The sequence below is a fragment of the Columba livia genome, chromosome 2 (genome assembly GCF_036013475.1).
Source record: "Columba livia isolate bColLiv1 breed racing homer chromosome 2, bColLiv1.pat.W.v2, whole genome shotgun sequence".
Lineage (NCBI taxonomy): Eukaryota > Metazoa > Chordata > Aves > Columbiformes > Columbidae > Columba > Columba livia.
In genome coordinates, this window is record NC_088603.1 from 163,002,956 (window position 1) to 163,016,012 (window position 13,057).

Below are 13,057 nucleotides of genomic sequence, written 5' to 3' on the forward strand. Positions count from 1 at the left end.
CAGCACCCGTGTGCCAGGGCACCAGGGGTCTCGCCAGCACCCGTGTGCCAGAGCACCAGAGCTCGGACCACCACCGGCAGGTCAGGCTCATGCCCAGCCCTGCCCGGCATCCCCATGGCACCGCCCGTGCCGCAGGTCCCCGGTTTGGGGATGAGCAGTGGTGGCTCATGGTGTGGCAGGTTCCATGCCTCTGGCGGTGCGGTGCCAGCTGTCCCCGGGTGCCTGTGCCGCTGTGTGCCGGGCTGTGCCCGTGCCCTGGGCTCTGCGCCGTGTGTGCCGGTGCTGCCGCGGGGCCGGGGGGCCAGGGCTGCGCTGGCCCGACAGCTGGTGGCAGGTCGGAGCGTTCAGTGGGAGCAGCCGCGGCAAAGCGGGAGACGCCGGCACAGGCGCCTGCTCATGCAGTGCCCGGCGCTGCCTTGGATGGCTCTGGAATCTCCCGGCCTGGTGAGCCAGGTGCCGGGAGCTCGGCCTGCGGTGGGGCCGGGCACCACGCCGGGGGCACCGCAGCCACGTGGGATCCTGGGGGCAGCGTCTGGGGCTGGTGGGGTCTGAGCGGGGGCTGCGGGTTGTGCCGGGGGCTGTGCCGGGAGCTGTGGGGGTGTGCCGGGAGCTGTGGGGCTGTGCCAGGGGCTGCAGTCTGTGCCGGGGGCTGTGCTGGAAGCTTTGGGGTCTGACTGGGGGCTGCAGGTTGTGCCGGGGGCTGTGCCAGGAGCTGTGGGGCTGTGCTGGGGGCTGTGGGGCTGTGCCGGGGGCTGTGGGGCTGTGCTGGGGGCTTTGGGGCTGTGCCGGGGCTATATGGGGCTGTGCCGGGAGCTGTGGGGCTGTCTGTGCTAGGGGCTGTGGGGCTGTGCCGGGGGCTGTGGGGCTGTGATGGGGGCTGTGGGGCTGTGCTAGGGGCTATGGGGCTGTACCGGGGGCTGTGGGGCTGTGCCGGGAGCTGTGGGGCTGTGCTGGGGGCTGTGGGGCTGTGCCGGGGGCTGTGGGGCTGTGCTGGGGCTTTGGGGCTGTGCCGGGGCTATGGGGCTGTGCTGGGGGATTTGGGGCTGTGCCGGGGCTATATGGGGCTGTGCTGGGGGCTATGGGGCTGTGCCGGGAGCTGTGGGGCTGTGCTGGGGGCTGTGGGGCTGTGCCGGGAGCTGTGGGGCTGTACCGGGAGCTGTGGGGCTGTGCTGGGGGCTGTGGGGCTGTGGGGCTGTGCCGGGAGCCGCAGTCTGTGCCGGGAGTGGCCGTGCCGGCCCCAGCAGCCGCAGGGCAGATGGCAGCAGCGCGGGAGCCGTTAATTAATTACATTGTGCACCTGCAATTAGCAGCAGGGCCCTGCCCTCTGGACACCGGGGGTCCCTGTTCCCCCCGAGGCCGGACGCCCCTCACAACCCCCGAGACCACCCGGAACCCTGCGGCCAGCGCCCCGCCCCAGCCCGCTCCACATCTGTGGGGTGAGGAACCCACCAGGTCCTGCCCAGCCCCACATCTGTGGGGTGAGGAACCCACCGGGTCCTGCCCAGCCCCACATCTGTGGGGTGAGGAACCCACCGGGTCCTGCACGGCCCCGGGACCAGCGCCCCTGTGCCGAGGGGACCCCCATGCACCCCCAGCCCCGTGTCGGTTCCGGCACGGGCCAAGCAAAGGGACAGGCCCTGGTGTGGGGTGCAGGGGACGCGGTGGGGAGCAACACCCCCTAAATCCGCGCTGTGTGCGGCCTGGTGCCGTGGGGCCAGCCGTGGGACAGGCCTGTCCCCCCAGGCGGGTGTCCCCCCCCGCAGAGCCGCTGCAGCCACCTTGTGCCACTTCATGTCCCCACTGGGGCCCCCAAAGCCCTTTCCTGTGGGCAGCGTCACCCCGGGCAGCAGCGGCTGGGGACGCGCGGTGGCCTCTCGCTGTCCCCAGAGCCCCCAGCGCAACGGGCGATGGGAACAGCCTGTGCCGTGTACACGCCGGCAGGACGCTTGCTGTGCCGGCACGCTGCGGCTGAGCTAGGCTGCGCCGGGACCCCATGGCCACCATCCCCGCCCCGAGCGCTGTCACCGGTGTCACCGTCAGCCGCGGGTCCCCATCCCGCTGCCGCGGCCGCTCCGAGCGCGTCGTTCCCGTGGCTACCGCCCAAGCGGGGCTGCGGCAGCCGGCTCGGCCCCCTGGCACACAGCCGTGCCAGCTCCGCGCTGCCGCCGCCCCGGGCGCTGCTGGCTCCGGCGCGGTGTGCGCTGCGCTGGGAACGCTCTGTACCGCGGCCACAAAGCCGCGGCGGCCTCTCCCACGGTCCCTCGCCAGCCCTGACCCCGCCGTGGGGGGGCTGCCCAGCGCCGCGTTCCCCCGGCACGGCCGCTGCCCCGGGCACGGAGCCCCCGCAGCGCAGGGGGCCCCACCTCGCCCCAGGGAAATCCCGGGGTGCACCAGCCAGCACGAGCTGTGCCGGGGCTGCTGAACCCCCCTGCAGGGGGGATGGTGGTGGGGACAGTGGTGCAGATGGCAGTGGGGACAGCGGTGGGGACAGCGGTGGTGATGGTGGTGGGGACGGCAGTGGGGACAGCGGTGGTGATGGTGGTGGGGACGGCAGTGGGGACAGGGTTGCAGATGGTAGTGGGGACGGCAGTGGGGACAGGGGTGGGGACAGCGGTGGGGACAGCAGTGGGGACAGTGATGCAGATGGTAGTGGGGATGGCAGTGGGGACGGCAGTGGGGATGGCAGTGGTGACGGTGGTGGGGGACAGCAGTGGTGACAGCGGTGGTGACGGCGGTGGGGACAGCAGTGGGGATGGCAGTGGGGACAGCAGTGGGGATGGCGGTGGGGACAGCAGTGGGGATGGCAGTGGGGACAGCAGTGGGGATGGCGGTGGGTACAGCAGTGGGGACAGCAGTGGGGATGGCAGTGGGGACAGCAGTGGTGATGGCGGTGGGGACAGCAGTGGGGATGGCAGTGGGGATGGCAGTGGGGATGGCAGTGGTGACGGCGGTGGGGACAGCAGTGGGGATGGCAGTGGGGACAGCAGTGGTGATGGCGGTGGGGACAGCAGTGGGGATGGCAGTGGGGATGGCAGTGGTGATGGCGGTGGGGACAGCAGTGGGGACAGCGGTGGTGACGGTGGTGGGGAAGGCAGCGGGGACAGCGGTGTGGCCCAGCAGCCTTGGAGTGCTCCGAGCTGTGGCAGCCGCGGTGCGGTGACCGGTGACCCCTCCCCAGGCACCGCGCGGCTGCTGTCAGGCGGCACCAAATGCCCTTGTTCCGCCCTCACGTCCCAGGGCGCGGTGACGGGATTTCCTGTCCCAGGTGCCACAGCCCTGTGCCGTCCCCCATGCTCCGGGGCGCGCAGGGTTCGGCTCCTCACCCGGAAAAGCCCCAAACCAGGACCATCCCCTCCCGCCTCCCGCCACGTCCCGCCTGCCCCACACCTGCCCCCCGGGCCGTGCCGGGGCACAGGGCCCGATCCTGAGCGTGGGGACAGGGCAGCTGTGAGGATGAGGCGGGTGCGCGGTGCAGCCACAGCCACGCCGGGGGCAGTTTGCCATGGCCACGGTTTGGGTTTAGCCGGGTGCCGGACTGGGCTCTGCGGGGGACCGATATGGGACACCGAAGGGGCCGAGGGGGCTGGCGGGTGCAGAGTGAGACCCGCGAGAAACCCGCGGTGAAAAGAGCAGGGAAATCCGGGAGAACCGCAGCATCCCGTGGCGCTGGTCCCGGCAGAGCTGGAGCCGCCGGTGCCCGCTGCGATGCTGGAGCAGAGGGCAGAGCTGGGGGGTCCAGTCCCCGTGGGGACATGGTGACACCTCGAGACGTCCCCTGCCCCTCTGCCGGTCCTGACGCCTCGTCCCCACCCGTCCCTCTGCTCTCCTTGCAGACCCGCGGCGTCGCGGCCAACGCCGGCGTCTCCGGAGGGAGCGCGGAGGGGTCGTCGCCGGACGGGGAGGACGTGGAGAGGTACATGCGCCATGTGCGTGCCATCGATGGGCTCTGAGCCCTGATGGTGCAGCTGCGGCGAATCCCGCACCGCCGGCCCTGGGTCCCCGCGGGACGGGGAGGGCGCAGGTCACACGTGGGGCGGGAGTGTCCCCTCCAGGGACAGCGGGGCTGGGACGGGAGCAGCCACGGGCGCTGGGTCTGGGGACACGGGGACATGGGGACAGCCTGGGTTTCTGTCACCAACTGGGCTCAGGAAGCGGCGCCAGCAGTGAACCCGGCAGAGGCCACAGCCCCGGGGCTGCTCCCCGTGTGGCGTCCCCTGCCAGGGGACACGTGGGGCTGGGGACACTCGGGGGCTCCGCAAGGCCGGGGCAGACGTGACCGAGCAGCACCGGCCACGCCGGCGGCATGGGGAGCAGGGCCGGTGATGGGGACTCTGCAAGGGGGGTCCCGGTGTCCAGACTGGCCGGGCGGCGGGGTGCACGGGTGCTCACGGCTGGGGACACCTTCGCGGTCCCCGTGTCCCTGGTCCCCAGCCCGGTGGAGCCAGCCCGGTCCCCGGCGTGTCCCCGCTCTCTCGGCAGAGCCTGGCAGCACAGCGAGCGGCCGCAGTGGAGGCTGGAGGTGCAGGAGCAGCTGCTGGCGCTGCGGCACTGGCTGGACGCGGTGGAGAAGCGGCTGCCGGCGCTGCCGGAGCCTGGCGCGGCCCCTCAGGTAACGGGCTCGTCCCCGGGTGCGCGGCAGAACCGCTTAGAGCCGGGCGGGACCCAGCCCGCGGCCCCGCTGGGGAGGTCCTGGTCACCAAGAGCGAGGATGGTGGCAGCGGGACACCGTTCGGCACGGCCCCGCGTGTCTGCTGGTGACACCCATGGGCCACACAAGGTCCCGTGTCCCCGGTTCCTGATGCCAGCCCGGCAGCGCCCACCCAGCCCGTGGCCCCCAGCAGCCCCCTTCCCCACGGACCCTCGCCCGTGAGCGCGAGGCAGCCGTCACCATGGCCTGCGGGGCGGGCGGCATCGCCGCCTCGCAGCCCCGGGGGTGACGGGGCCACCGGCTGCTGCACCGGCTGCTGCACCGGCTGCTCCACGCTCAGCCGCGGCCCTCGGCGCCGCTGTCCCCGTGGTGCGTGTGGCAGTGCAAGGGGCATGCAGCTGTGCACAGTGTGCAATAGTGCACAGAGTGTGCAGCCGTGCAAGGGGCATGCAGCCATGCACAGTGTGCAATAGTGCACAGAGTGTGCAGCCGTGCAAGGGGTGTGCAGCCGTGCACAGTGTGCAATAGTGCACAGAGTGTGCAGCCGTGCAAGGGGCGTGCAGCCGTGCACAGTGTGCAGCCGTGCACAGTGTGCAGCCGTGCACAGTGTGCGATAGTGCACAGAGTGTACAGCCGTGCAAGGGGCGTGCAGCCGTGCACAGTGTGCAATAGTGCACAGAGTGTGCAGCCGTGCACAGTGTGCAATAGTGCACAGAGTGTGCAGCAGTGCAAGGGGCGTGCAGCCGTGCACAGTGTGCGATAGTGCACAGAGTGTGCAGCCGTGCACAGTGTGCAATAGTGCACAGAGTGTGCGGCCATGCACAGAGTGTGCAGTAGTGCATGCAGTGTGCAGCCACACACAGAGCATGCAGCCGTGCATGGGGCTGTGCAGCCGTGCAGAAAGTGTGCAGCTGCGCCAGGGGTTTGCAGCTGTGTACAAGGTGCGAGCAGATGTGCACAGGGTTTGTGCATATGTGCACCAGGTTCGTGCAGCTGTGCATGGGCGTTGTGCAGATGTGCACTTTGTGCATGCTGCCGTGCATCTGGGGGTGTGCAGCTGTGCAACATGTGCGTGCAGCTGTGCATGTGGGGTGTGCAGCTATGAACCAGGTACATGCTGCCGTGCATGTGGGGTGTGCAGCTGTGCACCAGGTGTGCGCAGCTGCGCCAGGGTTGTGCAGCCGTGCATGGGGAGTGTGCAGCTGTGCACCAGGTGTGTGCAGCTGCGCCAGGGATGTGCAGCCGTGCATGGGGGCTGTGCAGCTGTGCACCAGTTGTGTGCAGCTGTGCTGGGGGTGTGCATCTTGCACCAGGTGTGTGCAGCCGTGCATGGGGGGTGTGCAGCCGTGTCCCCGACCCGGGCGTGTGCAGCGCCGTCCCCACCGTCCAGCCCCCACGTGTCCCCGGCTCGCCGTCCCCGCCTGGAGCCCGAGAGCAGCAGCGCGTCCCCCTCGGGCCCAGGCGCCAGCTCCGTCACCCGGCTGCGCCGAGCGGCAGCAGCAGCGCTGGTGCGGGGGCTGCCCCGCCGGCCCCTCCTCGCCGCCCCTGAACAGTCCCTCGCCGGCTCCTTTTGTTGGGGCCGGGCAGCACGCGGGCTCCCGCGCACACATGACGGCACAAACTGAAAGGGCCATTCATGCCGCCCGGGCGCAGACAAAGCCGCGGCCGAGCAGAACCCGCCGGCTCCCGGGATCTGAGGCTGCGGATTCCGGCCGCCGCTCTGGCCGCTGCCCCGCGCCGGGCTCCTGTGCCCGGGGCGCCCGCGCTGCCCCCAGCAGCGCCCGGGGCTGCGGAGTGTGCCAGCCCGGCCGCGGCGGCCGTGCGGGGCGGCAGGCAGCGCGGCTCCGCCAACAGCCGCCTCGGTGCCCACTGCCACGCGGTGCCGCGAGGTGCCCGGGGGGCGCCGGGGGTCCCGATCCTCGTGTGTGCCCCCATGGGGCAATGGGGAGGGGGTAGCCTGAGCCGTGGGGCTGGGGGCAGCAGGCCAGGGGAGCAGCCCCCTGTGCCAGCCCCCCATGCCAGCCCCCCACACCAGACCCCCACGCCAGCCCCTCTTTGCAGTGCTCAGCGCGGCAGCATTGCCCAGCACAGAGGCAGCCGGGAGTGCACGGGGGCTCAGCACCGCCCGCCAGGCCCAGGACCCGCCTGGGTGGCCCAGTTCACTCAGGATGCCCAGTTCACCCGGGGGGTGAACTGCACCGGGGGGTGCTGAGCCCCTCGGCAGCGTGCTGGCGTTGCGGTGCTGCACAGAGCCCGGGTTATGCTGGTTCCCCCCCAGCAGACAAAGCCCCCGGCCCCCCCGCCCGCGGCGTTCAGGGGAGCCCAGGGGAGCCCCATCCACCAGCGCCGGGAAACCGCGGCCTCGTGTGCGGCAGAACCCCGGCCCCGCAGGGCCCGGCCGCTGGGGACGGGGTCACGGCACCGGCGCCCCGCGTGGAGCAGCCCCCGCGGTCCCCGGGCTCCACAGCACCACGGCCCATCCCTGCCGCGCTGAGCCGGGCCCGGCCGGGACACCGGACACCCCGCGGCAGACGGGGAGCGGGGCTGTGACCCCTGTGACCGCGGCAGCGCCGCGACCCGGCGGCTGGAGAGGGTGTGGGGGTCAGCGCACCCCAGGGGCTGTGCTGCCGTGGGGCTGTGTCCTGTGTGTCCGTGATGCTGTGGGGCTGTGCTGCCGTGGGGCTGTGTCCTGTGTGTCCGTGCCGCTGTGGGGCTGTGCCGCCGTGGGGCTGTATCCCGTGCACTGTGCTGCCGTGGGGCTGTGTCGTGTGGGGCTGTGCTACTGTGGGGCTGTGTCCTGTGTGTCCGAACTGCTGTGGGGCTGTGTCCTGCGGGGCTGTGCCGCCGTGGGGCTGTGTCCCGTGGGGCTGCGGGACGGTCCGCAGGCGCCGCTGTGCGCTGCCGGCTCCGGGCCGGGGCCGGGCCGGTGCCGGGGCCGGTGCGGGAGGAGGTGCGGGGCCGGGGCCGGCGCGGGAGCAGGTGCGGGGCCGGGGCCGGGGCCGGGGCCGGCCGGGGGGTGTCCGGGCCGCTCCCGCGGGCAGCGCCGGGCGGGGCAGGCGGTGGGAACGGCGCCGCTCCCCTCCCCCTGCCCGGGATGGCTGCGAGTCCCCGGGGGTTTCCCCGGTAACGGCGGCGTCCGGCGCGCTAAGGGTTAACGCGGCCGTATTGTATCGGCGGGGGGTGCGGCGGGGTCAGCCCTGCGCGCCGAGCCGGGCTCTGCGGGGCCGAGCCGAGCCGAGCCCGAGGTCCCGCCCGCCCGGTCCCCCCGGGTGCCCCCGGGTCCCCCGCACCGCGGGGCGCAGCGCACAAAGGCGGCGACGGGGCCGGGGCGGGCGATGGCCGGGCGGCGGTAACGGGGACCGAGCGCCGCTCCGCTCCGCCGCCGGCTCGGCCCCGCCATGGCCCGGCGGCGCGGCCGGTAGCGGGGGCGGCGGAGCCCCCCGGCCCGGCCCATGGACGCCCGGCTGCGCCGACGGGTGAGTGCGGGGACGGCCCGGGCGGGTCCCTGCGCGGGGGGGCGGCGGGACCGGGGCTGCGGGGCCGGGGGGAGCGGCCGGGGGCGCCCCGATCGCGGTGCTGGTGTCCCCGTGGGGACCCGGCCAGGCGGGTCGAGTGCGGCTGGCGGGGCCACCGTGCGTGGGGCTGACGGGGACACTGCACGTGGGTCTGGCGTGTCAGGCCCCGTGTGAGGTGCAGCCGCGTGTGTGTGCACAGGGACAGCGTGCACTGGGGCTGCGGGGTGTGTGCGTGTGCACGGGGACTGTGGTGCGTGTGCACGGGGACTGTGGTGTGTGTGCGTGTGCACAAGGACTGTGGTGTGTATGTGTGTGCACAGGGACTGTGGGGTGTGTGCGTGTGTGCACGGGGCTGTGGTGCGTGTGCATGAGGCTGTGGGGTGTGTGCATGTGCACAGGGACTGTGGTGTGCGTGCACAGGGACTGTGGTGTGTGCCACAGTGTGTGTGCCACAGTGTGTGTGCCACGGTGTGTGCCACAGCGTGTGTGCCACAGTGTGTGTGCCACAGCGTGTGCCACGGTGTGTGTGCCACAGCGTGTGCCACGGTGTGTGTGCCACGGTGTGTGCCACAGCGTGTGCCACAGTGTGTGTGCCACGGTGTGTGCCACAGCGTGTGTCCCGGTGTGCGGGGCTGTCCGTGTGCACCTGCTCGGGGTGCTCCGGCCGGCACGGTGTCTCCCCGCTGTGGGTACCTGCGCCCGTGGAGCAGCTGCCCCCCAGCCCTGTGCGCGGGTTGGGGTGTCGTGGGTCCCCCCGTGGGGTGATGCCGGGTCTGTGCCCGGTGCCGGCTGCATTGCAGGGCAGGGTGGGTGCGCGTGGGGCGCACTGTCTGTGTGTCCAGCACGGTGTCTGTGTGTCCAGCGCGGTGCTGTGTGTGCGGCATGGTGTCCGTGTGTGCAGCGTGGTGTCTGTGTGTCCGGCACGGTGTCCGTGTGTCCAGCGCGGTGTCCGTGTGTCCAGCGCGGTGTCCGTGTGTGCAGCGTGGTGTCTGTGTGTCCGGCACGGTGTCTGTGTGTCCAGCGCGGTGTCCGTGTGTGCGGTGTCTGCGTGCGGTGTCTATGTGGGTGTCCACGTGGGTGCGTGGGGCGGGGGGTCCGCGTGCAGGCAGAGCCCCAGCCCGGGGGGCAGAGCACCGTGGGCGGGCAGTGGCGCTGTGGGGCTGTGTGCATGTGCGGGTGGGTGCGGGTGGGTGCACATGGGCACAAGGGTGGGCGTCCCGCACTGGGTGCGGGGTCTGGGTACTGGGTCAGGGTGCAGGCAGCAGTGGGTCAGGATGCAGGCAGCAGTGGGTCTGGTTGCAGACAGCAGTGGGTCCGGTTGCAGGCAGTGTGGGTCAGGGTGCAGGCAGCAGTGGGTCAGGGTGCAGGCAGCAGTGGGTCTGGTTGCAGGCAGCAGTGGGTCAGGATGCAGGCAGCGTGGGTCCGGTTGCAGGCAGCAGTGGGTCCGGATGCAGGCAGCAGTGGGTCTGGTTGCAGACAGCAGTGGGTCCGGTTGCAGGCAGCGTGGGTCAGGGTGCAGGCAGCAGTGGGTCAGGGTGCAGGCAGCAGTGGGTCTGGTTGCAGACAGCAGTGGGTCAGGGTGCAGGCAGCAGTGGGTCAGGGTGCAGGCAGCAGCGGGTCAGGATGCAGGCAGCAGCGGGTCAGGATGCAGGCAGCAGCAGTGGGTCTGGTTGCAGACAGCAGTGGGTCTGGTTGCAGACAGCAGTGGGTCTGGTTGCAGACAGCAGTGGGTCAGGGTGCAGGCAGCAGCAGTGGGTCAGGGTGCAGGCAGCAGCAGTGGGTCAGGGTGCAGGCAGCAGCGGGTCAGGGTGCAGGCAGCAGTGGGTCCAGTTGCAGGCAGCAGTGGGTCAGGATGCAGGCAGCAGTGGGTCAGGGTGCAGGCAGCAGTGGGTCAGGGTGCAGGCAGCAGTGGGTCCAGTTGCAGACAGCAGTGGGTCAGGGTGCAGGCAGCGTGGGTCTGGGTGCAGGCAGCAGCAGTGGGTCAGGGTGCAGGCAGCAGTGGGTCAGGATGCAGGCAGCAGCAGTGGGTCAGGGTGCAGGCAGCAGTGGGTCTGGTTGCAGGCAGCAGTGGGTCCAGTTGCAGACAGCAGTGGGTCAGGGTGCAGGCAGCGTGGGTCTGGGTGCAGGCAGCAGCAGTGGGTCAGGGTGCAGGCAGCAGTGGGTCAGGATGCAGGCAGCAGCAGTGGGTCAGGGTGCAGGCAGCAGTGGGTCAGGGTGCAGGCAGCGTGGGTCAGGGTGCAGGCAGCAGTGGGTCAGGGTGCAGGCAGCAGTGGGTCAGGATGCAGGCAGCAGCAGTGGGTCAGGGTGCAGGCAGCAGTGGGTCCGGTTGCAGGCAGCAGTGGGTCAGGGTGCAGGCAGCAGTGGGTCAGGGTGCAGGCAGCGTGGGTCAGGGTGCAGGCAGCAGTGGGTCCGGTTGCAGGCAGCAGTGGGTCCGGTTGCAGGCAGCGTGGGTCTGGGTGCAGGCAGCAGTGGGTCAGGATGCAGGCAGCGTGGGTCAGGGTGCAGGCAGCGCTGCGGCAGGGCTCTGGCGGGGCTGGCGTGGGAGGGTCCTGCCGGCTGGCGCAGGGATTTATGGCTGCGGCAGTGCCGGCAGGGTGGGAGCCGCCTGCCCGTGACGCTGCCTGCTGGGGGTGCCGCAGCCCCCGGCCCTCTCCCCCGGCAGCTCCCCGGCCGCCTTTGTGGGCCCTGTGGCCAGATGGCTCCTTTCTCCCGGCTCCGCGGCCGCCGGGTTAATCTAACGGCACAAAGCGCTGCCGGCCCGAGCATCTGCCCGTCTGCCGCGCGCTGCCTCCCGTGCCCCTCGTGCGCTCGTCTGCTAACGAGGCAGCGCCGGCCGGCAGGGACACACACCCCGGGTGGTGGCGACGCCACCAGTGCCTCGGGGCCCCCTCCCTCCACGTGGGTGACACCAGCGCCTCGTCCCTCGTTGTCTCCAGGCCCCAACTCTCAGCAGCCCTTTGCCCGGGAGGGCTGGGACCCTCAAAGCCCAGTCAGGGATTTGGCAGCACCAGCAGCGGCCGGGGCGCAGGCGCAGCGGGAGCGGGGCCGGAGGGCGACCCGGGCGCAGGACGGGTCCGGGTGCCATGTGGCACCGCGGTGGCTCCGATAACGTGCGTCCTCCTGGCTCGTTTCAGGCCGGGATTTGAGGGGGGGGCCCGGCGCCCGTGCCCGCGCCATGGGGAACTCGGTGAGCCGGCCCAGCTGCCTGGGCGAGAAGAGCCGACGGCCGGACGAGCTCCTCCGGGAGCTGCCGCGCCGCGACACAGGGCTGGATGCGGGGCAGCCGCCCGGCAGGAGCGCCACGGAGGCCTGGCCGGTGCTGCCGGAGAAGCCGCCGGTGGAGAACGGCTGGAGCGCGGTGTCCGGTGCGCGGAGCCGCCCGGGCAGCCCCGTGCTGAAGCGCAGCCAGTCGGAGGTGACGGTGCAGAATGGCAGCTCGGCCTGTGTCCCACTGCGGGGACAGGGACAGGGACAGGGACAGGGACAGGGACAGGCGGGGGGCGCGGCCTGGACGCCCCCCCGGGCCGGTGTCCCCCGCGGCGCCTGGTCCTGGAAACCCGTCACCACGCGGGAGGTGACGGAGGTGACGGAGGTGACCGAGACCATCGTGACGGAGATCGTGGAGGTGACCGAGTACCCCGCCGGCGAGAAGGGCGGCGAGCCCCTGGTCACCCGGACGGTCACGGTGCTGACGGAGCGCGCGGGGGAGCCGGCGGCTGGCGGCCGCTGCGGACAGACGGACACCGTGGAGGTGACAGCGGGCGGGGCCCTTCGCTGCGGGGACGCTGTGCCGGCCCCACGCCACGGGGTGGCCGTGCCAGCGCCGCTGTGTCCCCACATGAGTCTCAGCTTCTGTCTCCCCTCGGGGCGCCGCTGGGGACCAGCCCTGCGTGGGGGGACAGGCCTGTCCCCTCCCTGTGCCGTGGCTTGTGGGGTCCGCAGGGTGCGGGGTGTGTAGACCCCGCTTGGGGGACCCCTGGCACTGCCGGGTCCTTCGGCCCGAGGAGGAGGAGTGTGGGTCTGCGAGAGCCCGGCCTGGCGCAGCCCGGGCGAGCGGGGGACACGGGGCTGTGCGGGGGACACGGGGGACACGGGGCTGCACAGGGGACACGGGGGCTGCGCGAGGGTCACGGGGCTGCACGGGGCGCATGGGGGCTGCGCAAAGGACACGGGGCAGGACCTGGGCTGGTTGGGTCCCTCTGCCCCCTGCGTTGTGGGAACGGAGCATCACGGGGAGGACCATCCCAGCCCCACAGCTGCCCCACGGCTGCCCCACGGCTGCCCCATGGCACCCCCTGCCCCCCTGGGTGGCTCAGCCCCCTATCTTGGCAGGTGTCCCCGCAGACAGTCGCCGTCCCCGAGGAGGCGGCGGGCGCGGAGCGAGGGCAGGACACGCCGGAGAGCCTCCTGGCGTGGGTGGCTGACATGGAGGAGCTGGTGAGGAACCAAAAGCCGCCGTCGGCAGAGGTGAAGGTGGCCAAGGCACAGCTGGAGGAGCAGAAGGTGGGCGGAGAGGCTGGCACGGGGATGGGGGGCCCAGGGCGGATGGCGTGGCCGTCCCGGGTGCCGGAGGGGGTCCCAGCGCCGCCCCTGCCCTGCAGCTCCTGAGGCGGCTGCTGGAGGAGCGGCGGCCGCGCGTGGAGCTGGTGCTGCAGGACCGGGCCATGCTGCCGGCACACGGCACCGGCACCGTGGCGCCCGAGGGGACTGGCGGCCGCCACGGCCTCGGGGAGCGCTGGGACGAGCTGATGCGGGAGGCTGAAGCCAGGTGGGTCGGGGAGCAGGAGCTGCCACATCCCCACGTCCTCAGATCTCACCGGGACGCAGTGGGACCCTCAGCCTGGGCACCGGCAGCCTGTCCTTGGGTGCTCCCGGCACTGCCTCGCCCCTCGTG

The 13,057-nt window shown here is 72.2% G+C and overlaps 1 protein-coding gene across 3 annotated transcripts in view; it reads left to right on the top strand.

Annotated features, from left to right (window-relative positions):
• LOC110365826 (microtubule-actin cross-linking factor 1, isoforms 6/7-like) overlaps positions 1-13,057 on the top strand; it is a 42,010-nt gene that overhangs the window by 2,439 nt on the left and 26,514 nt on the right. The window contains exons 3-6 of one of the 3 annotated variants that reach the window (XM_065054770.1): positions 3,834-3,913; positions 4,432-4,609; positions 12,496-12,666; positions 12,765-12,931. In XM_065054770.1, coding sequence (XP_064910842.1) covers positions 3,834-3,913; positions 4,432-4,609; positions 12,496-12,666; positions 12,765-12,931 — 596 coding nt within the window. Of the gene's footprint in view, positions 1-3,833; positions 3,914-4,431; positions 4,610-7,910; positions 8,125-10,562; positions 11,915-12,495; positions 12,667-12,764; positions 12,932-13,057 lie in introns of those variants that run through there. The other 2 variants (XM_065054771.1, XM_065054772.1) reach the window with 2 other exon arrangements.